General features: G+C 43.1%; 1 protein-coding gene across 1 annotated transcript in view; it reads left to right on the forward strand.

Moving 5' to 3' along the window:
* Myo10 (myosin X) overlaps positions 1-23,412 on the forward strand; it is a 188,060-nt gene that overhangs the window by 113,305 nt on the left and 51,343 nt on the right. Inside the window, exons 10-19 of the mRNA XM_051182585.1 lie at positions 2,009-2,138; positions 3,416-3,534; positions 4,747-4,893; positions 5,076-5,176; positions 5,294-5,360; positions 5,881-5,973; positions 6,592-6,660; positions 7,678-7,760; positions 10,168-10,276; positions 11,978-12,058. Coding sequence (XP_051038542.1) covers positions 2,009-2,138; positions 3,416-3,534; positions 4,747-4,893; positions 5,076-5,176; positions 5,294-5,360; positions 5,881-5,973; positions 6,592-6,660; positions 7,678-7,760; positions 10,168-10,276; positions 11,978-12,058 — 999 coding nt within the window. The remainder of the gene's footprint in view (positions 1-2,008; positions 2,139-3,415; positions 3,535-4,746; positions 4,894-5,075; positions 5,177-5,293; positions 5,361-5,880; positions 5,974-6,591; positions 6,661-7,677; positions 7,761-10,167; positions 10,277-11,977; positions 12,059-23,412) is intronic.

Consider the following 23,412-nt stretch of genomic DNA (forward strand, 5'->3'; position numbering starts at 1 on the left):
GGGCTATTCTCACCAGAGGGAATGGGACCTACTTGGTTAAACAATTATAAAGAGGATAGCAAGAGACAGTAAATAGAGGTTATTGCTTGGATTCATAAGGTATATGGCCATGCTGGTGATAATTGTTGGGGCTATTACATTTCCCTATGATTAATTCAATTAATTACCACTGTCCCCATACTCTAACTTAATAATTGTTTGGAGTTAGACTTGAGAAGAAAGAAGTTAAAAAATTCATTAGTACAATGAACGTATTAACTCTGTTCCATTCTGTATTTTCATTTGCTACCCTTGTATGTATTTTAATAAATTGTCCAAGGGTTGTGTGTGTGTGTGTGTGTGTGTGCGCGCGCGCGCGGTTGCATGAGTGCAGTCTCATAACTGTCATGGTGCACGTGTAGAGCTCAGAAAACACCTGTGACAGTCTGTAACGTTCCCCTTGTTTGAGATGACCTCTTGCTGGCTCACATGTTCGAGGGGTTCTCTTTATGCCACTTCAGCATCACCCCAACACCCTGGACCTGCAGTTTGCCTCACTACATCCAGCTTTTACATGGGTTATGGAGATCTGGATGCAGATGCAGCGCTTGCATGACTGGCAGGCTCAGTGCTTGCATGGCAGGTGCTTCACCCACTTAGCTGTCACCCCGGCCACCGATAATTTTGTTTTATGAATTGTGTTGATACTTTTCACTTGATAGGAACCGCCAGCTACTGTTTACATATACTCTTAAATCTTACTTACTTTTAGTGCTTTAGAGCCAAGGTAGGTAGGTGGCTCTGTTGTTTTAACTCCAGTACAGTGGCTGCGCCTTAATCTACTGCTATTTCAGACAGCAATTGCAACGCAGCAGTTGCCAGCCAGGTTCTGTAGCGGGATTCCTGAAGGCAGGGGTTCCTGTTGCTGCTCCTAAAGGTAGCTTTAACTATATCTCTATCGTTCTATTCATAAATAAGACTCCAGATCGAAAGGCTTGGGTGGAAACTGCTACCTAAGAGTCTGGGTCACAATTAGGAAATGTCTCTCCTTGCTGGCGTCTGAAAGCCCTGTGCTTCCTCCCGCCTTGCCAATCAGAAAAGGCTGTGCCACTCCAAGCCCCACCCTACTGCTTCCTGTGTCTCTCTATATCTTCAGGATGTCCTCTGGCACTCTATGATTACTTTCTGTCAACTAGTTGCTAATGTAGCCTCCTGACCCAAGGTTAATTTTATTTAATTAACGCAAAGGAAGACTCAGGATTCACAGTGTGATTGAAAATCCCCCAACGTGACTCAATGAAGATGTTCCTTTCTGTGATGCTTGTGAAATTGGCTGAGGGGAGAGAAAAATCACATACACACAAAACAAACATTATTTTCTTTTGATTTTTGAGATGATGTCCTGCTGCTTGACCCAGGCTAGCCTGTAATTTGTAAAAATTGTCCATCTCCAGCTTCCCTAATTCTGGGATTACAAGCATGCATTGCCATGATGGCTTTTGGCCTAGAAAATATGTACAAATTCATAGAAAGAAAGGGAGTTCAGTTTTGTGCAACATAGGTACCTTGTAACTATTTTGCTCATTTCTGACTTGGTTCTTAACTTTGTTTTGAAATCTGGAGACTGAGAAATGATTGCTTATTTCTTAACCACACTTCTTTGCTCTCCCTTTTGGCATAGCCCACTGCCTGCAGGTTATGTAAAGAAAGCAGTGTTCATTGTGTTTTAGTGTTGGAGGAGAGAAGGGTCTTGTTCACATTGTGACAGCAGTGATTCCTAGGAAGTTGTTTAGGAAGGGAAGCAAGAGGCTGTCTGTGTCATACACACATGTGATCCTGTATTGGTTGGATTCTCAGCATTCTTCAGGTCTGCTTTTTATTATTTTTTTTTAATATGCAGCATTGGTAAAGTCAGTGGTTATCCATCATGGTTTTGGTGGGGTTTTTTTTTTATTTGTTTGTTTTCTTCGTCTTTAGAACCATAGCTAATAATTTAACTTAGTCACAAACAGTTTTTATTTTCTTCTAGACGGCAATGGAAGTCATGCAGTTCAGCAAGGAGGAAGTTCGGGAGGTTTTGAGGTTGCTGGCTGGGATACTGCATCTTGGCAACATAGAATTTATCACTGCTGGAGGGGCGCAGGTTTCCTTCAAAACAGGTGAGACTGAGCCAGCCCCCCACCCCCACTCCCTCCCCTGTCCCCCTGCAGTGTTTTCCTCATAAGAATTTACACCTAGAATCTTGATGCCTGGTCCTCCAAAGCCATTTTTTGTTTGTTTTTCAAGGCATGGAGGGTTTCTCTGTGTAGTCCTGGCTGTCCTGGAACTAGCTCTGGCTGGCTTCAAACTCACAGAAATCTGAGTGCCTCTGCCTTCCGAGTGCTGGGATTAAAGATGGGAAGTGTCAGGGCAAGAGTCAAAGCCTATGTAACGTTTCTGAATTGGGATTGGTTTCCGTTCTTAGTCTTACTATGAAGGAAAATGGGCCAAATAAATAGAAATGTGAGCAACAAGTGCAATCTCTCTCTGTGTGTCTCTCCCTCAGGGTTTCTCTGTATACAGCCCTTGCTGTCCAGGAACCCACTTTGTAGACCAGGCTGACCTCAAACTCATTGAGGCACCACCATCCAGCCATATCAACTTTCCTTAATGTCCTACATCATAAAAGACAGAATCTCTGTCCCTTTTCGATTTTTATGTTTTTATGTATGTGTATGTATATGCACCTGCTTGTCTGTGTGTTACCAGTGTGACTGCAGGGTTCTTCCCAGGTAGGTGGTTGAGACTCCCACTGTTGCTGGTGGGAATCAAACCCGGGTGCTCTGCAAGAGCAGCAAGGGCTCTTAACTGATAAGATTTTCCTCCAGCCCCAACAGCTTGTGTCTGCTCTTAAATTCAGTTTGATAAGATGCCTGTGTTCTATAACTTCTTCTTTTTTTTTCTTTTTCTTTTTTAGTTATAATGCTGTAGGCCTGTTACTAGTATTACTTATTGGCTAGCTCTGCCTTAAATATTAACCCATTTCTATTAATCTAAGTATTTCCGCGTGGTCTTATCATACCGGAGAGGGGGCCCAGAGTTCTACTCTGTTGGTCCTACATCTTGAAACTCCGTCCTATAACTTCCTAAAAACATTTTTGTTCTGATGAGAGAATGACAGTGGCAAAGTCAGTCACACTTGAGTGCCACCAGTGAAAATAGTCACAAAGGCCTTTTCCATCTCATGGTCACTGACCATCACTTTGCCCTGGCACTAGGTCCTTCTAGCCTGGGAATACTAAGGAAGTTATTTCCTTAGCAATGAGCTGTGTCCATCAGCTCTGCCTTCTGCTGTTGCTGTGTGTGGTTGGATTTGAACCCAGTTGAGGTCCAGCATCTGGTGTGTTTGAGGGACTGACTGTGGGTTCACCTGTGCCTCTTTCTTCTTCATTTTCAGCTTTGGGTAGGTCTGCGGAGTTACTTGGGCTGGACCCAACACAACTCACAGATTCTCTGACCCAGAGATCCATGTTCCTCAGGGGAGAAGAGATCCTCACGCCTCTCAGTGTTCAGCAGGTATGCATGCCCCCTGTCCTCAGTGCCATTGAAACCAGGCTCAAATGACATTCTTGGGGCTTCTGATCCCTGTCTTGCTTTGCATTATGTGACCACAATGAACCCTTTAAACAACTGGCTCACAGGCAAAATATAAAGGATATCCAAGTCTGGGAAATGATGAAATTGTTTTGTAAGTGAGAGGGCAACATTGTTCTGATGGGCTCCAGTCTGATACCATCTGAGGCCGAGTCCTGATCCTTCCTCTTAAGGCTGTCTGTTCTTGGGAAATGTGTTCACTATGCCTCAGCTCCCTCTTCTGTAAGTCAGGGATGGTTATCTCTAATTCATAGGACTCTTAGGAAGATAAAAATAACATACTTGATGTATCTACTTAGCATCTGCTGCCGAGTAAGCATCCAATAAAAATAAGGCATGAGGGTTATTATCCTTACTATACTGCAAGACAGTGAGGCAGTGTGTTATTTGTTTTTGCCTCTGCTATTGCCTTGAGCCAGTTTACATTAAGTAGCCCTTCTAATCTTCCTTCTAGGTGTTTGTGCTAGACTGATTTATTTATTTGTTTGTGCCTTGCATTCATGTGTGGAAAACAGAGAACAAATTGTGGGAATTGGTTTTCTGCTTCTACCTTGTGGTTCCTGGGGGTTGACATAGGTCATCAGGCTTGGTGCCAAACAAAAACTGTCCCCACTGAGCCATCTTACTCACCCTGTCTGTCTGTCTATCTATCTTTTTTTATCTTCTTTGAGATAGTGTCTCACTATGTAGCCCTGACTGACCTGGCATGCTCTGTGTAGACCTGGCAAGCCTTGAATGCAGAGATCTGCTTGTCTCTGCCTCCCTTGTGTTGAGAGACATGCTTTATCACACCTAGCCTAATTTTTCCTAAACAAAAATGTTATCCTATAATGAAAAAACTTTGAGTGAAAAATTAAAAGATGAAGAAAATAATTTTAATATTAGGTCTTAATATTTTTAACCTGATAAAATATATATCAGTGCTCCTGTATATAGATTCAGACCCTGGTGTATAAATGGACACATGAAGTTGAGTTTGGGAGGCAGGAGTTTATAGGAGTTCTTGGTAAATGGGTCTGTCCTTTCTTCAGCTGCCTGTGTTGCTGGATGACACTGATCCACTTAGGTCTGAGGATCCCAGCGGGATGGGATAAGCTGGTTATGCTTCTGCCACCATGGTCTTCTCTCCTCCAGGCAGTAGATAGCAGAGACTCCTTGGCCATGGCACTTTATGCACGCTGCTTTGAGTGGGTAATCAAGAAGATCAACAGTCGGATCAAGGGCAAAGAAGACTTCAAATCGATTGGCATCCTTGACATCTTTGGATTTGAAAACTTCGAGGTATGCCTATGGAATCCTGGATGGATGCGTTCGTTCTGTTTGGAAGCTGCTTTTCAACACGTTTCTCAAAGCAGCCAGGAACGTTTTTCTCTGTAGACCTTTCTTCTCTCTTGCCACTTTGTTGCTTTTCTGTGTACTCTTGAGGACCCTGAAGAACTTACTCACTGTATCCCCACCCTTAGGTTAACCACTTTGAACAGTTCAATATCAACTATGCAAACGAGAAGCTTCAGGAATACTTCAACAAACATATTTTTTCTTTAGAACAACTAGAATACAGCAGGTAAGCACACAAGATTCCACTTCAAAAAAAAATTTTTTTTTTTTTTTTTTAATCAGCAAGTAAATTAGTACGGAGGTGTATCTTGATTTCACATGGCCCTTTTTCTTCTTCCTCCAGAGAAGGGTTGGTGTGGGAAGATATTGACTGGATAGACAATGGAGAATGCCTAGACTTGATTGAGAAGGTAATGGGTAGTTGAAGAATGAATGGTTGCAGTCCCAAGGGTGTCCAGCTGGGCTGATTCATATTTATGGGAACAAAATAACTTGTGCAAACTTGCACATCAAAGATGTGAATGTTTAGAACACAATGGGCCATTTGGAAACATGAATGTGAATGCACCATGAGGCTGGATTTAAATACTTGGCTGCTTCCAGGCTATTGTCTCATTGAGCTCAATATTTTAGAATCTACTTGTGTGTGAACTGGCCTTGCTTAGATGTTAATTACAGCAAAGCCTTGTCAGTGTCACTGGTAGACGTGCCAGCTGTAAAAGTTTATCCATGACATTTCTTCGGTGGGTCCCGCTTTTGAGAAGACATCTAGGATTCCACTGGTTTCCTGGGTGTTTCACTCAGTGTTTTTCCGCCCCAGGGACTGCAATGTTTCTTTTTTTAAGCTCTGACTGGGTGGGGGCTCTGAAGTGCTTTGAAAGACAGACACTCCATGCTTAACCCATTCAACCTTTATCTCCCCTCTCATAGAAACTTGGCCTCCTTGCCTTGATCAACGAAGAGAGCCATTTTCCTCAAGCCACAGACAGCACCTTGTTGGAGAAGTTACACAATCAGCACGCTGTATGTCAAAATCTGCCAGCCTTTCATTTTTGCCTGAGCAGCAGATCCTAGCATTAAGTCTATGTGTGATGGGGGCTAGAGAGATGGCTCGGTGGTTAAGAACATTGTCTGTTTTTTCCAGAGGACTCAGGTTCAATTCCCAGGACCCACCTAGCAGTTCACAACTGTCTATAGCCATATGCAGGCAAAACACCAATCAATGCTCATAAAATTAAAATATTAATTAAAAAAAAAAAGAATATGTGTGAGGTGGCCAGTGCTGGTGGCTATACTGTGCCTCCCGCATTTAATGTTCAGTGTCCCTGAAATGGAAGCTTTTCTCAGCCCATACTTACTAGAACTATATTGAAAAAAAAGTTAGCTTTTAGCACAGAAAGTGCCCAAGTTTATGTCTTAAGTGGAGAACTGAAACGTTGAACCTATTGTCGTGACACAGTTGAGAGCAATGCTTAGGAGTTTGTCCCTTGCCATATGCCAAAACTCTGATGGTACATGGCTAGCTTTGCAGTTGATGCCTTGTGTTAATTGTGGATTTTCAAGAAGTCAAAGAAAATCAATTAATAAAATAAGGCCTTTGGTTTTTTTGTTTGTTTGTTTGTTTGTTTTTGTTTTCATTAGAATAACCACTTTTATGTGAAGCCCCGGGTTGCTGTCAACAATTTTGGAGTGAAGCACTATGCTGGAGAGGTAATTCTTCTTAAGACACTAATTGAGGGTGGGGATTCAGCTCATTTGCCACTGTACTTACTAGGAATACAAAAAACCCTGACTTTGATGCCTGTTACCACATAAACCAGGCACTCACCTCAAAGGGGCAGGAGGAAGCCTTATTCCGAAGCCAAATATGAAATGACTATGCCTGGGAATGCATGTGTAGGTTACCCCAAACATCGTGTTCCTAGGTGATAACATTTTCAAGAAATTTTATAGAAACACAATAGAGAAAATCGTAATCAAGCTCTCTTCAAATATGTTGATGGAAACACCAGGTAGGTAGGTACAGCAAAGAAAGCAGAGAGCCTCTGCTCCAGGCTTCATCTACTCAGAGGCCATCCTTCGCTCTCCTGTTGGTGGGAGCTAGTGGCCTGTGAAATCAATCAATGCATCCCAAAAGGTTACACATGATGGTCACAAGGACATTAAGTCACACACAGAGGAGGGTAATAGCTATTCAGGAGGACAAGATAGCCCAAGGTAATTTGTTATTAGACTCCCTACCTACAACATTCCAGACTGTCCACAGTCATTAATGTTCCATTTAACCTGTATAGAATGGTCAAGCCAGGTACATTGTTGTGTTTCTGGGAGTTTCATCCAGTCAGAAATCCAAGATCATTCTTGCCTGTAGAGGAAAGTGTGGGGTCAGTCTGGCTGCATTAGACCAAAAGGAACAAGCAAACAAACGAGTAAAATAGGGTGCTTATTGATATTTGCCCAGTTGATGCTCATAAGAAGTAGTGGTTTGAAAAGCCAGCCACAACTTTATTAAAATGATTGCTTTTTCCTGAGTCTAGCTTTGACAGAAATTGCTAGCTAGGTGTGGTGGCCATCTGCCTGTGACCTCAGTACTCGGGAGGATCCTGAGTTTGAGTCTAGTCTGTGCCCTATACTGAGATCTTGTATGGAAAGAGTAAGAGTAGTTGGTCATAAGGAAACAAATTCATTAAGAGTCTGACACTTTCTCTTGTTTTGTTTTTAAACAAGGTGCAGTATGATGTCCGAGGCATCCTGGAAAAGAACAGAGACACCTTTAGGGATGACCTTCTCAACCTGCTGAGAGAAAGCAGGTATGGATGCTGGGGTTTCCACCAGGAAGGCATTAGTAAGAAAGTTACCATTTGTGCAAATGTCTGCATTTGTGAATGCAGAACAGACTGCTATTGTGGAAGCACTTGCCTTAGCTTCTTGCCCAGACTTCTCATCAATGACTTAAGGGATATCCTAGAGTAGCAAGGACTGCCACTTAAACAACAGCAAACCCATGAGTTAGATACTCTCATCACTTCTGTTACAGGGGGGAAACTGAGGCTGGGAGTAGTTAAGTGGTTGTTGAGAGTAGTATCTCAGCTGGTAGCCAGAGGCTGAGCTTAGCTCTGAAGAATGTTTGACTCAGAAACCTGACCTTGACCAGTCCAGCCTGCTCTCCCCACTACAGTCATTGAGCTGTTTTAATTTCAGGTCTGGTTTCATAGGCTCCTGTTTCTCATTGTTGTGAGATGTCAATAACAGTAAGGAAGGGTTGATGCAACCAGAATCATAAACACACATACATGTATTCATTCACTGAGGAATTGTAAGTGCATACCATCGAGAGTTAAGGGAAACATGTAGAAACTTTAATGGTTAGTTTTGCTATTTGTCTCTATTAAGCCAGGAAGTTCCCTATTGTCCAGCGATTTGGTAAAAAGGATTTGAGACAAGGCCCTTTCTTGTAGGCTTTCCAAACCTTCGGGGGATCTAGCATGAATATATACAGAAATCAATTTTTAGTATCTAAGGAAGGAAGTAGACAATTGTTAAAAAAGCTATGTTGTTTCTCAGACTGTAAATACCAGGTGGTCATCCTGTCGCTTAGCCAGCTCTGAACTGGGGTGAAGGGATAGCTGAAGTGTTTGATGTTGAACTTTCTGTCCTCGAATGTGGCAAGGCAACGCTTAAGCTATTATCAGCCATTTCTATTTGTAGACAAAATGCAGGGATGCTGGGAAAACGCCACAGCATGTTACCTGTCAAAGAGGCCTTGCCTGTTAGCCTTAAAACACTTAAATACAAGCTGCCCGTGGACTTGCACTGGGCACGCTTTGTTGCAGGGAACAGCTCATAGACTGGATAGCTGCAGACCAGGGTCCCAGGGTGTCTGTGTCCTAGTGTAAAGGGGTGCTAGGACAGGGGTAGTGAACATGCTGCTGCAGCCTGGGGTTTCCTTTTGCAAATGTGGGAGCCGCTCAACTTCCTCTCGCCCTTCCCTTTGCCATCTTTGGCCATCTCCACCCTGAGGACAGGCTCGTTTGCCTTTTCCTGGTGACAGTGAAGCCATCAACCTTCCCAGCTTTACAGCCCATAAAATCCTCTGTGCCTGGATATCACAAGTTATGGTGAAGCCTTTTGCTTTATTAGTAGTGGCAATGGTTTAATAAACTAACTAGTATAATAGAGTTGGGATCAGTACTGGCCGAGACCCAGGTACTGCTCTTTTAGCCTTGGACCACATTTCCTCATTTTATTCATGCTTTAGTATCAGAGAACAAATTCTAAAATGACTCCCATTGTTCCCAGTAAGCCATCCGAGGTTTGTACAGAGAGCTGGCGGCCTTGTATTTGTGGTGCAGCTGGGAAGTGGAAGAGGCAGGATTTGCACCTCTGTCTGCCTTGCTCCCCACACCTGTCTGTTTGGACCTTCACAGCTCTACACAAAGGGCATAACCCAGCAGCTCTGGGTCTGATAATTCCTCCATAGAGTTAACCCAACTATTGATTGAAAATAAGAAAAAAAGTCAGGCAGTGGTGGCATAGGCCTTTGATCCCAGCACTTGGGAGGCAGAGGCAGGTGGGTGTCTGTGAGTTGGAGATCAGCCTGGTCTACATGGTGAGTTCCAGGACAACCGAGAAACCCTGTCTCAAAGAACCAAAAAAAAAAAAAAAAAAGAAGAAGAAGAAATAAGAAAAAAGCCTGTGCTGTGCTGAACATGTACAGACTTTTGTCCTCACCGTTATTCCCTAAACAACAGCACTTTACCTGCTGTGGAGAATGCCCATTGTGTTGTTACAGTAAATAATCTAGACTTGGTTTGGTGGATGGAAGGATGCATGCTGCATTGCCCTATCATAAATAAGGAACTTGACTGAGCATTTGCAGCATTCGGTGGGGGGTCCTAGAAGGTTTTCCCTGGACATCCCAGAGGCACTGTGCAGATGAGGAAGTGAAGGCCACGGAGGAATTTAGGTGGGTCTCCAGACAGGCCTATTCCCAGTGAGACCCCACCCCAAGTCATTGTCTTTCCATTTCCTCCCTCCTCAGTGGAAGTCTGGTGCTCCTAGGGCTGCCTCCAGCCATCGAGCATTGGTTGGCTGAATCTTCTGTGTGGCTGCAAGTTCTATGTTAATTATCCCCATGGAAATCCACTGTAATTACACTGACCAGGCACCTGGCGATTATGTGTGCACACCTCACAGTCCTGCGCTTCCTTCACACAGATTTGACTTCATCTATGACCTCTTTGAACACGTCTCAAGCCGCAACAACCAGGACACGCTGAAATGTGGAAGCAAACACCGAAGGCCCACAGTCAGCTCGCAGTTCAAGGTCAGTCTGCCCCACTGGCTCGCAGGAATCTCTCATTCTTGTGATTCAAGGAACTGAGGCAGGAGTAGGGTTGCATGAAGTGTAGGGGGAAACGACCTTGTTTCTGTTAGATCATTTCTTTTTTTTTTTTTTTTTTTTGAGGTTCACATCTTGAGGGTTGGGGATATACAGTAACCGAGTACTTGCTTTGTTTTTTAAATCATGCATTACCAACACTTAAAAGAACAAAAAAGATATACACATGAACATTTAGACTTTCCTTTAGATTTTATAAATTAACAATATAATTTGTGGTATTCTTTCCCTCTAGTGGCATGACAGTCTTATGATTATCAATATCGTTAAAGTAGAAATATTTCAGTACTTCCAATCTTATTTTTATTTTGAGACATGGTGAGAAAAACTGTGTAGGCATGCCAGTGCTCAAATGTTTGTGCATTGATGTTTACAACATACTTACTTAGTAGGTTATTGTTCTGATGGTTTGCCACAGAACAACCTGGAACACTTAATATATATCTATAAAACAGATGCATCATATATAGATATGTATACAGGAGACTCTGAAATGTGCGTATAGAACATTGAAATATTTTTTAAAATATATGTGTGTGTGTATAATGCATAAATGTATTAATATATGTATTTTCACATAATGCATGGAAACATATTTTTAATTAAATAAGGGAAATCTATTTAATTCTATGCTGTTGAGAGAAAGAAAAGAAATAGCATATCTCAGGCTGGAGAGATGGCTCAGAGGTTAGGAGCATTGACTGCTCTTCCAGAGGTCCTGAGTTCAATTCCCAGCAACCGCATGGTGGCTCCCAACTATCTGTAATAAGATCTGGTGCCCTCTTCTGGTCTGCTGGCATACATGTAGCAAAAATACTGTATACATAATAAATAAATAAATCTTTAAAAAAAGAAAAGAAATATCACATGTCCTTCAAAAGACTTATTTTATACATATTATATATAATTATATATGTATATATCAAACACCATCATACCTGGAAATTTGGAATTCTATATCCAGATAACAGCAGTTACCCAAATTCAAGGGAAATAATGAACACTGCGTTTTGACTGTGTCAGCGCTTTCTGTTATTTGGAAATACAACCTATGAAGACCACTGCACTCTCATTTAATTATCTGTTGGCCCTTAAAGCAAAAATCCCGACTGAAGGGGCAGTGGCATCCTTTCAGTCAACAGACACTGATGAAATCCTCCCTGTGAGGTTGCTCATCAGGATGCAAAGGCTTGTGTTGCTGGAGATTGAGGGGAGGAGGAGCTTGTCAGCAGGGCCTGAAGCATGACTGAAGCTAGCTGGCTTTACACAGAGAAGCTATGGCGATGCCAGCTCCCATCCATTAAACACACATTCTGTGCCAGTCACCGGACCAACCTCTTTGTGTCCATTGTGGTGCCCAGTCTCACATCACCCTGTGCGCACTTGTCACCATCTCCACTTTATAGATGTGGGGCCTGAGATTTGGGGAAGTAGATCTCTACTAGGCCCCACAGAGGAATGAAGTAGCACTTGAGTTTGGAGTCTAGACTCTAAATATCTAAGTGAGGTCTTTTCCTTGTTTTGTGTTACGGTGAGATGACTTAAAATGGAAATACTCTCATTTCTCTGATTTGTTATTTTTTACTTTATGTTGACTAAATCCACCTGCCCTTTTTCTCCTGACAGGATTCCCTGCATTCCTTAATGGCAACTCTGAGCTCCTCTAATCCCTTCTTTGTTCGATGCATCAAGCCCAACACGAAGAAGGTAAGACTACTGGAGAGCCAGCCTGGGCTCTCCTCAAGACAGCCTCTGGGAGAGGCTTCTCCCAAGCGCTTTTGTCATAGATGGTTAGAAACGGATATGAAGTTCTTGTAACCGCCTGTGAGTGGGAAACCCTTCATCCATGGAGCCTGTGTAAGCCAGCTTTTTTGAGTGATACCATCAGGGTTTAGGAAATACTTTGAAAGGAGGCATTGCCAAGCCTACATGTTAGCCTACATATTTTCTTTATTATTTGGTTTAAAATGCTTGGATCCAGCTCCAAAATGCAGAAAAATCATTTAGTGTGTTTTTCTGTTGTAACTGTTTTGTGTTTTTAAGTTTTCTTGTTAAACACCTTGAGGATATCTATCCCGCAATGCTGGATTCCTCCTCTGCCAATGCAATAAACCAGATCAGACTGAATTAATAAATCCAGTTTTAATAAATAGGACAGAGCACTCCCAGGTAGCCTTCAGGAAGGCAGGGGACAGAATACAATGGCGGCACAGGTGGCAGGTTTTAAATAGCCAATAGTCATGGTCTGGAGTATCTCTGGGCGAAGAGATGCCACTGTTTGGCTGGCTTTCTGGGGGGGGGGCAGAGTCTAGGGAGAGTTTACAATCAATTATAAACTGAGTAACAATGTGTTTTAAGTTCTTTATCTTTTACATTTAAAAGAAATGTTGATTTACTTATTTTATGTATGTGGATGTTTTTTCTGCATGTATGTCTATGCGCTGAATGAGTGCCTGGTGCCCTCAGGGGTATGAAGAGGGCATCTTATTCCCTGGAACTGGAGTTATAGATGGTTGTGAGCTACCATATGGGTGCCTGGAATGGACTATAGGTCCTCTGCAAGAATATCAATTGCTCTTAACCACTAAACTATCTCTCTACACCTATTTTAAGTACTTAATAACAAGATAGCTTAAGGGTAAATTTTTTAAATTAGAAGCAGTTTTAAAAGGAGATGCTGGCTCCCCAAGAGAAATAGGATATTAGGTATGTGCAGTTACTGGATTCAAAGCTAAATGGAAAACTTGCCACAAATGTGTGGGTGTTTTGCTTTTTGAGATAGGGCCTCGTGTACTCCATTCTGTTCTTGAACTCACTGTGTAGCAGAGGCTGGCCTTGAACTGGGATTACAGGTGTGTGTATCATATCTAGTTCTATGCAGTGCTAAGGATGGAACCTGGGGTCTCATGAGTGCTAGACAAGCACTGTATCAACTGAGCTACATCCTGGGCTCATACAAAACATTAATGAGTCAATTTTCATTTGGCAAGCAAGCCTCTTAGAAACCTTCAGACTTACCTCTCTCCCCCAGGTAATAATTTCTAGAACTCTGTCATGTGAAAGAACAGAAAAGAAGATGAGAAATCTGACTTGGCCTTTGGCCCCTTAGAACATGGGTTTTATTCTCCAAGCTGCTGCTAACAGTGTTCTCCGAATCCTTTGACTTTGGGCTCTGACTTGACATGTGTTGATTCAATATACAGTCACAGGCGTGTTCATGCATGTTCTGGCAGGAATGGCCTAATCTGGCAGTGTTTCCCTTTTGAACAGTAGGGCTAATAATGCCACATCTTATACTGTGAGCCTGTCAGCTTTTTCTCAGTTGGAGTCTTGGGAGCACGGGGGCCCATTGGATTTCTGGTGCACCACAGTTTAATCAAAACATGCCCATTCCTTTCTGGCCATGAGACACACTGGGCAGCTAGCTCTATCAGTGGTGTTAGCATCCCAGATTTGGTGAACTGGGAATGTACCTTGAGGTTGACTCTCTAAAGACAGGAAACATCATGTTGAAAAATTCTGTCCTTGATGATTTTTTTCTTAGATGGCATGAAGTTCACTTTTCCTTCAGACCATAAAAGCTTGGAGCCCATCTGCAGCCAGAATGAAAAATAACTCACTTCTTTTTTCCTTGTTATTTTTCCACGCTGAAATTTGATTGTACCCAATTACTTTGAATTTCGTACTTTACAAAGTGATCCGGCTCAGCTCTGTGTTTGCCTCGGCTCTTGGACTTGTGTTCTCCAGACTTACTCTAGGCACTAATTAGTCACATGCTAAGGGATGACACGTAAAAAATATCCTGATACCATTTTAAAGGTACTGAATATGGAGGCCCTGACCCAAGAGCTAACTTGTCTCTGACCTAAATCGTAGGTGTGGTTTATGAGTATGAAGAATGCTAATTAGAATGTGGAGATTTCAAGTAATGGCCTGATTAGCATGCATTCAGTTCCACCAAGAATATTGTTCTGTCCCTGCCCACTGTGTACTGTGAAACATATAACTGCAACCCTCACTTGAAATTTCTCACAGATGTTTTTAGTTTGAAGGTAAAACCAGAGTTTTCATAGGGTTTCTTGCCTTCACTCTCTACTCTGCTTGATTCGGTGCCTCTGGCACCAGTGGAACGAAGAGGCAAAGTCATCTGGCCCCGCACTCTCTGTCAGTTCATTATGAGAAACTGGAGGTATATTCAGATATCTGTGGCTGTGTTTGCGTATCCTCAGGATGGAAGTGATGGGTGGTTTGGACAGATTCTAGAGTTGTTCTACAGGTTCAGTAGCCAAAAAAGACAACCACAATAGCTATCAAGTCTGTCCACTAGAGAACTGGATTAGGACCACCGAAGGGATCTGCTTTCAGAGTCACACACACTAACTAGGTGTATGAGGCCACTCAGTGTGTGTCTAGAGACCAACAGCCTTCCCTCCTGTGACCAATTGTTTAGACCCCAGGATAGTCATTCCAGTCTGAAGACTCTGGGATAATTTATGGCTTTTGTTACTTGTATATCTGGGATAGCTTTTGTTACTTGTATATTGTTGCTATGCTACTGGCTCCCCTCTCCCCCCCTTCCCCCGCGCGCGCCCAAGGTGTGTGTGTTGTTGCTGTGGGTTCTCTCCCACATCCTTCCCACCCACCCACGGTCCGTGTGTGCACACGCGTGCGTGCGTGCGTGCGTGCGTGCGTGCGTGCGTGCGTGCGTGCGTGCGTGTGTGTGTGTGTGTGTGTGTGTATGTATGTCTTGGTGGGTGACAGATTGCCCTGCTGCCAAATTGCACTGACAGCCTGGGAGGGTGTAGCCCTCTGCTGAGTTTAGACATTCACAGAAGGCAGGTGTTCCCTCTGGGTTGTATTTAGATGGTGATGTGGCCTTTCAGATTCCTTCTGTTGGGATATAGCAGGGTGTAGCAATCGCTGGCCAAAAACTGCCCTAAAACCTGGGAGACTTCTGGATTGAAGGCTAACCTGCTGGGCCTCATCTGATTCTCTCCCCTGGAGCATCCCTAGCCTGTGATCTCTTCATGCCTGGTATTTTAACAAGTGAGATCTCATCAGAAAAGTCTCTCCTTAACATTCCTCAGAAAAGCCCGAGGCTATTCTGAACAGAATTAAAGAAGGGACAGACTGATGGGTATCAGGGAGGCCATCCTGCTGTGAGAACTAGTCTGCAGTTACAGGGAGCTAAGGTGAAGCTGGGGTCACTGCCCACAGCATCAGCCAAGCCTGCTTCTTGCCCCATGCCTGGCCACTGTGCCTCATTTCCCTGTCATGGGTTTGGTATGATAAGGGCCTAGGTCTGAGGAGAGAAGCATAATGGATTCCAGAACATTTCTGTCCAAGTTTTCATAACACATTGCTATTTCCAAAACTCCTTGTCTCCTCACAAAAGTCAAGCTAGAACTGACATGGGTAATATGGATGACTCCTGCCGCGTTAGCATGGTGATTCACCTCAACTGCGTGTATCAAGTGACCCCCTTCTCACATTTGATACCCTAGCTTTCCAGTCACGCCTGGGCTCTTTCACAAACCCTTCTTCTGTGGGTTGGTGCTTCCTGCTCAAATATTGAGATCTCTGCATGGTGTGGGCCTTCTGGAACCGTATCTTCCATGGCTGGGCAAGGATGTATGGGTGGCAGATCTGCCCACGGCAAAGAGAAACACAGAAAGATTAGACATTGGGGTTTAGTATTTGAATTACTCTTTCTGGAACTGTACATCACTTGTTTGGTCTAAACATTATCCATACCTTACTTTATCAAATCCAAGATTCCCTTAATATGAAGTACAGATTTTTTTTCTGTTGCTGTAGGTAAAAGGGAAAAAAAAAAAAATAGCAGGGACACAATGGTTTCTTGCCACTTCTTTGTTATTACTTTACAAAGTGCAGAGAAATAGAGGTCATTCCTCTACCACAATACATACCCAGCCAGGCTTTTGGATAAAATGACTTCATTTCTTGGGTGTTCTGTAGTGATTTTGTTTTGCTTCCTTGGTGCTGGGGGTTATGCTAGGGAAGTGCCCTGTTGCTGAGCCACTACTCCAGCCCTGGAGCAAAATGTTGTAACCACACTTAGAGCGACAGTGGAGTTGGGTGATTGGCTTCGTGATCTGTGAAGATAGTAGAAAAGGCTGTGATGATAGTCACTCACACCAGGCAGCGTTGCGCTGTGGGGGCTGTTTGGGTTTAGAGGACAGACAGCAAGTTGGGTGACATCCACTCAGACACCTCTAGGTTATGTTTGTATTAATAAAGTGTGAAACGGCTGCACACCTTTAATTCCAAGACTCGGAGGCAGAAATAGGCAAGATCTATGAGTTCAGAGCCGATAATATAGTGAAACCCTGTCTATAATAATAATAATAATAATAATAAATTATGAAACAATCTGTCTTCCCATGACTAGTTATCCTCTTTTGTTCATCTGTGTGAGTATGTACATGTGTGTGTAGGTGTGTGTGGTAAACTCACTGGTATGTGTGGTGTGCACTCCCTTGTGAAGAGGATATGCTGTGTCCTGCTGTATCACTCCATCTTGCTCTTTTTGAAATACCTTCTTACTGAAACTGCTTGGCTATCATCCAGAAAGCCCAAGAGACTTTCCTTTTCTAACTCTGAACCCCCCTTCTCCAAGCTTTGGGGTCACAGGCATGCTGTGACCACACCTAGCTTCTTAACAAGTGTTGGGGTCAGAACTGCATGCTTGCACAGCACACACAATTACCTACCACGCCATTTCTCCAGCTCTAGTTACCCCCTTCTAATGTCTCTCAAGGGGCCAGCAGAATGGATGAGCAAATGTATGCTCTTGCCTGACAACCTGACTTTGACCCCTAGAATCCACAAGGGAGGAGAGAACCAACTCCTTTGGGACTGGGACTAGTTTCTGTTGGCCAGATCTCTTCCTAAGTCACCTGCTCCTTTGCCTGGGGCTACTGGGTCATTCATCCTTTATGCCCAGGGCTCTGAGAATTAACCCCTTTGCTCTGGATACACAGAGCTCTCTGATCTAGCACATTCAGATGCACCCTGGCCTCTTGCCTGAAAGGGAAATTGTGGCACTGCCTGGGCACAGAAGCAGGGAAGGAGATAGAAACCCATCAAAAGCCTATATAGATCTAGGGTTTGCTAAGCCTTCCTCTCTAGGCCTTGTGTAGCCTGGTCATGACTCTCTTGCCTCTAGACTATATGTTTTGACAAAAGATGAGTGGTTATATGTGCTTCATGACCATGTACAAACATAAGACAGCTGTACAGAACCATGTAAAGTAATCATGCCTGGCTTACATTTGTGGTGCAGAATATACTCAACATTTATGGCTTTTATTCTGACATAATTAAAATTAATGAATTCAGACCAATTAACTGAGCAAGGGACCACTCTTCAGGAAGGCAGGTTCTCCTGAAGCCATGCTAATGATGGGAGGGATAAGTTCTCTTTAATAAGATGGTGTGCTTTGCCTGCCCCCCAGTGCACTCCCTCACAGGCCTGCAGGCTGATAGCTTCCTAAGTCTGCCTGTTTTCAGAATGACTTGGATCGTAACTGTTCCTTTTCTCCTGTTTTGGTTTTTCGAGACAGGGTTTCACTGTATTGCTTTGGAGCCTGTCCTGGAACTAGCTCTGTAGACCAGGCAGTCCTCGAACTCACAGAGATCTGCCTGCCTCTGCCTCACTAGTGCGGGGTTAAAGGCATGTGCCACCACTGCGCTCTGTTCCTTTTCTTCTATCTCTTTCCTAAGTGTGCTTTTTCTAATGCTTAGCCTTCCACTCTTTCTCTAAAGCCCCTTAACATGGCTTTCTCCTCCTCTGCTCTCGCCTCCTTCCCTCCCTTCTCTTCTTCCTCCAGGCAGCAAGCTTTGCACCTTGCCCAATCCAGGGTCTTCCTCTACCAGCTAACAGTTGAGTCTATTCTTAAGTTCTTTATTTGTCAATACTTAGAACCCTAAAAGGGGCATGGCAGTGCTGGCACAGGCACCTTTAACTCCAGCACTCAGGAGACAGAGGCAGGCTCTATGAGTTCAAGGCCAGCCTGGTCTACAGAGCTAATGCCAGGACAGGCAAGGCTTCAAACAGAAACCCTGTTTTGAAAATACAAACAAACAACCCTAAAAGGGGACCCTGATTTTCAGAGTTATCACTAATGCATCAAAATGCTAAATGCTCATATTTGGCTCAAATAGCAATGAATATCTTTTTCAAGAAATATTTTGTAAGATTAGTTTGGCTGAAGGGTTAGCTTTCTATTGAACACAAGACAACATGAATAATATTGTATTATACCTAAAAGATTGTGTGAAGAATGAAAGTGTGTGGGGGTTAGAATTATGTAGATTGTCTTCTCTTTTAACTAACTATAGGTAATTGAGGTCTTTAGAGGGGGGTTCCGTTTCATCTGTGTACTAACTGGAAAGTACAGGCCCACATCAGTAACTAACCTTCAATAATCCTATTTTTCTGATTGCTTCCACTATTCCTGGCTGGCTGTGACCATCTCCCTCAGCTAAGACATATTTCTAGAGTTTTCTTTTTACTTAGGAAACATCTCAACCAAAAGATCCATGAAAAGGCAGCCTTACCTTTTGAGGAAATTTTGGTAAAAGAACCATTAAAGCAACTATTCTTCTCCCCAAACAAAACAATCCAGTAAACCCCTCAGTGGTCACTTCAGCCCTGTTTACCAGGTTGCCATGGCAACTATTCAGCTGCCCTTTCTAAAGACCTGGATAAATAGCTGTAAATGAAGCTTGGCTCAAGCCAAGGGTGATCTTCTTTGGGTCAGTTTTCCAAGATCATAGCTAAAATACTGAGTTTCATATATATATATGTTTTCATTCTTTGGACTTTTACATGAATTTGCATATTTGTCAGTGTGTGGATGATGGCTCATTTGTGCCTAGAGTCAAAAGGATCATCAGCAATTCCTATCACGCCAGCCTTGAGAGGCTGGTCTTCTTTGAGTAAAATCAGGAATAAATTAAGCAAGCACAGTCCAAGACACCACATAAAAGGCAGGGAGCCAGACAGGGACTGTCTGTTAGCTTAGATGCTCTTGGTTCCTTCCTCTGGAGATGCAGCTGTTTGCAGTGGATAAATCCTGAAGGGAGGGAAAGAAAACTCAAGGTAGGGTTTTGTTATGCTTTGTTTTTCGTTCTTTGGAGTTCTGCCTTAAAGTTTCATCCACTTTGTAATGGTTGCTGTAGTGTAAAACTGTTTGATGAAATAGCAAAGAATCGTATCTGGCCGCTTCTCTTGAGTACCAAACTGTTGGGTCCCTAAACAAATGGGGAGGTACTGGCTTGGATTGCATGAGTTTGAAATATCAATAATCCTTTGTAAAAATGAAGGACATTAATCCATTTATCATCTGAGGCATTGATTGTGTGGTCTATTTTTGTAAGCCAAGTGTTTTGAAGGAAAACACATTGTGAATGAATTGAAGAGGAAACTTAGTGGCTTTTTTTTTTTTTAGGTCTTTTGTTTGAAGTATTTCTCCCCAAAAGCTTATTACTAGCGTCTTACAGATTTTCTGTGCCTTGTGCTGTATAGAAACTTTAAAGGAAATCTGCACAAGAGTTAACTCTTCCTAAATTTGCTTTTTAAACCGGACTCTACAAGTGTGGGGATGGGAGAAGTTATGTGAACGAACTGATTTGTTGGATAATGTGAGCTCTTTACACACACACACACACACACACACACACACAATCATGAATATTGCTGCTAGCATGGAGAAGTATTAGGAAGTACAGACACATTTTGCTGCAATTCTCCAAAAGGAAATGTCCCCCAAGAAAGAACGCTAGGAGTGAAATGCTAATCTTTGCCAGCACCGAGAGGGTGGGCATTCAGTTGTCCATTCAGTTGCTAAGTGGGTCCTGGGAGGGATTAAATATTTTCAATGTGAAGGTGGTCTTTCATATTAAATAGAGCAACATTTGAAAGCGCTGAATAATAATGGTCTGCCACCTACTTAGCTAAATCTACTTTTTGTTGAAATAGGCATCTAGAAATAATCAAAACCCCTTGTGAGCTTGTGATTATTCCAGGGCTGACTTCCTCTGTGTGGAGAGGCATTGTGTCTCCATCTCTCACTACCCGTAAGTTGCGCTGTTTAGTGGACCCATATGTGTCTCTCTGATGGGCCTCACAGCAGGTCATAGGTCATATAAAGGAAGATGATTGCTGCTCACTGTGTAGTAACAGCTGTGAACGGGGCACCTGCTCCATCTCCTCGCTGCCGTCCTCTTTAACTCATCCTGCTAAACTTCCAGAATATTATCAGTAGGATGGGAGATCCACTGGCACCCATGAGGAGCCTGCCCCAGACACTTGGCTTTCAGACAGATTTCTCTCCTTTTTTTCTGGTAGTTTCTTAGCATATGAAGGCCCACATTAGCATGCTCATGGGCAGCCCACACTGGTGTGTGGTGTGTGACTTCTGTTGCGACTGCTCTGCTACTTCCTGGCTCACCCAGCTGTATTAAGAGCATCTCACCCAGGTCTCCACCCTCATCCTTCCCTGTTGTCGAGCCCTCCATCCTCCTCCACAGTCATTCCCTTTTACTCCAGAGCAGAAGAAGACCTGTGGGTGCCATCTTGGAATGCACACCGGGGCTGGATGCAGGCTGGCATGTAGAATGTCTCCTGTAGCTTCCTTCATCTGCTTTTCACATACTGTTCTCCATGTGGTGGGTGTGGTCCTTGCTTTCAGGCTACCTTGTTCCCTCTACTAACAAACATGTAACAGAGAATGGTTAACAACCATACCTACCAACAGCATCTATTTACCTCCACCCATACCCATCTGAAGGAAGTGTTTATTGATTTCTAAATATTTGAAAGTAGTTATCAGTGAACTTTTTTCTTTATTCACCCACAATTTGACTACCCTGTTTGCATGCCCCCATTCCTGTTCCTGGTGACTAAGCAGGACCTTGAATACCCTGTCCTTCTGAGCTCCATTTCCAGCCCATGTATCATATTTTTAGTAGTTTGAGGCAGGATCCTTACCCAAACTGACCTTAAACTTACTTTGTAGGCTAGACAGACAACAAAAAAATTTTCAGTCCTCCTTGGCATTGGTCTCCAAGGTAGCTGGAGTGATAGGTGCTACCATACCCAGCTATGCTTATTCTCTCTAAAGTGGGATCATCTTAACTTCCTAAGTATTTTTTCACTCTAATATGTCATGAAGCATTCCTATACTGTAGGATTCTATCAATGACTTTGTGTGTGTGTGCACCAGAGCTTTCCCTGTACAAGAGAGATGAAGGGGATTGCTCTATAAAATGATCTATGCCTGTCCTTAAAGTCACATTTCTGGTACTGGATCATTTCTCTTGTTGCAGACATCACTGTTATATTATTTCCATATGCAGATACTGTCTTCTTAAACATTTGAAGGTTTTGGGGTCTTTTTATAAATCAAAGTTTATACATTGTTATGGTTATACATGTAGCTGAGCTGCTATTCACTGAAACCAACTACAAATCAACAAATAGGTAGGTAGCCTTAATATGTAAAGAGCTTTTCAAACTTATTAAGATTGACAGATGCTTTAGAGAAATTAAGAAAACTTCCAGGTGGTGGCACTTGTCTTTAATCCCAGCACTCAGGAGGCAGAGGTAGGTGGATCTCTGTGAGTTCAAGGTCTGGTCTACAGAGTGAGTTCCAGAACAGGTTCCAGAGCTACAGAGAAACTCTTGTCTCAAAAAACGGGGAAGAGGGGTGGGGTGGAAATAGAAAGCATAAAAATTTCAAAACATAACGAATTCAAATAATGTGACATTCTTAACAGTATATTTGTGGAACTGAAAATGAAAATGTGATAATTTTTTCAGATTGAAGATTGACTTTTTTTTATTAAAAGCCAAGACTTAGTTTTTTTGTTTTTTGTTTTTGTTTTTTTTTTTTTTTAAATTGTGTATACAGTGTTCTGCCTGCATGTTTGCTTGCACACCAGAAGAGGGTGTCAGATCTCATTATAGATGGTTGTGAGCCATCATGTGGTTGCTGGGAATTGAACTTAGGACCTCTGGAAAGAGCATTCAATGCTGTTAACCTCTGAACCATCTCTCTAACCCTGAAGATTGAAAATTTTTGTTTGTTTTTGCTTTTTTCGTTTCTGGTTTTTTGGTTTTGCGTTATGTTTTTGTTTTGTTTTGGAGATGGTCTTTCTACATAGCTCTGGCAGTGTTGAAATTCATGTAAACAGAGATCCACGTGCCTCTGCCTGGGATTAAAGGTGTGCACACCAAGCCTGGTGTAAATTAATTTTTAATTGAACCCCTTTTCTTGCCTGCTTTGATATACAGTTATACACACATACATGAACACACTTGGTAGAGATGGGCAGGTAGAGATGGACAGAGAGACACGTCTACCCTGTCTTTTGGAGAGAAGAGCTGAGGGGCCTGGACTGGGCCTTCCCCCTGAGCAAGCTTGTCTTCATTGCTGAATATTTAACTAGTCTGAGGCTATGGGATCAAAGCCTTTCTGGCACCCTTCTGAAAGCTTCCTCCTGCCTCTTGCTCTGCTCTCCTTCCTGGTCTCCACCCCACCCCCAGGCAAGGGGCACCGCTAACTATCAACTGCCACTCCTTCCCGCCCTCTGACCAGCCTCCCCACCCCCACGCCAGGCTCTTGACTGGCTCCTCTAGGCGGAGGCCTGGCCTTGGGCTCTGCCCCCACCTGCCTGTTCCAACCTCTAGATCCAAGCTCCTTTCTCCTGAAGCTCCTGGCTGGTGAGTACTTGCCCCTTTCCATCTCATAAGCTCCACATTTGGGTTTCAGTCGCCTTAACTTTGTAACCTTTTTTTTTTTTTTTTTTGGTTGCAGTTGCCTGGATTTTCCAGTTCTGTGCAACCTGGCTCTTTGAAGTGAAATGTATCCATGATTTAATTCCACATACTTTCCCTCCCTCTGCATCCACCTCTCATGTGGAAGATACTCCCTTACCATTTTGTTTCTTAGCAGGTTAAGGCAGAGATTAGCACACTTGGCCCTGCTGACAGGCAGACGGGACAGTTGAGGGTAGTTGTGCTCTAGCTTGTT

This window comes from Phodopus roborovskii, unplaced genomic scaffold (genome assembly GCF_943737965.1).
Source record: "Phodopus roborovskii unplaced genomic scaffold, PHOROB, whole genome shotgun sequence".
NCBI classification, from domain to species: Eukaryota; Metazoa; Chordata; class Mammalia; order Rodentia; family Cricetidae; genus Phodopus; species Phodopus roborovskii.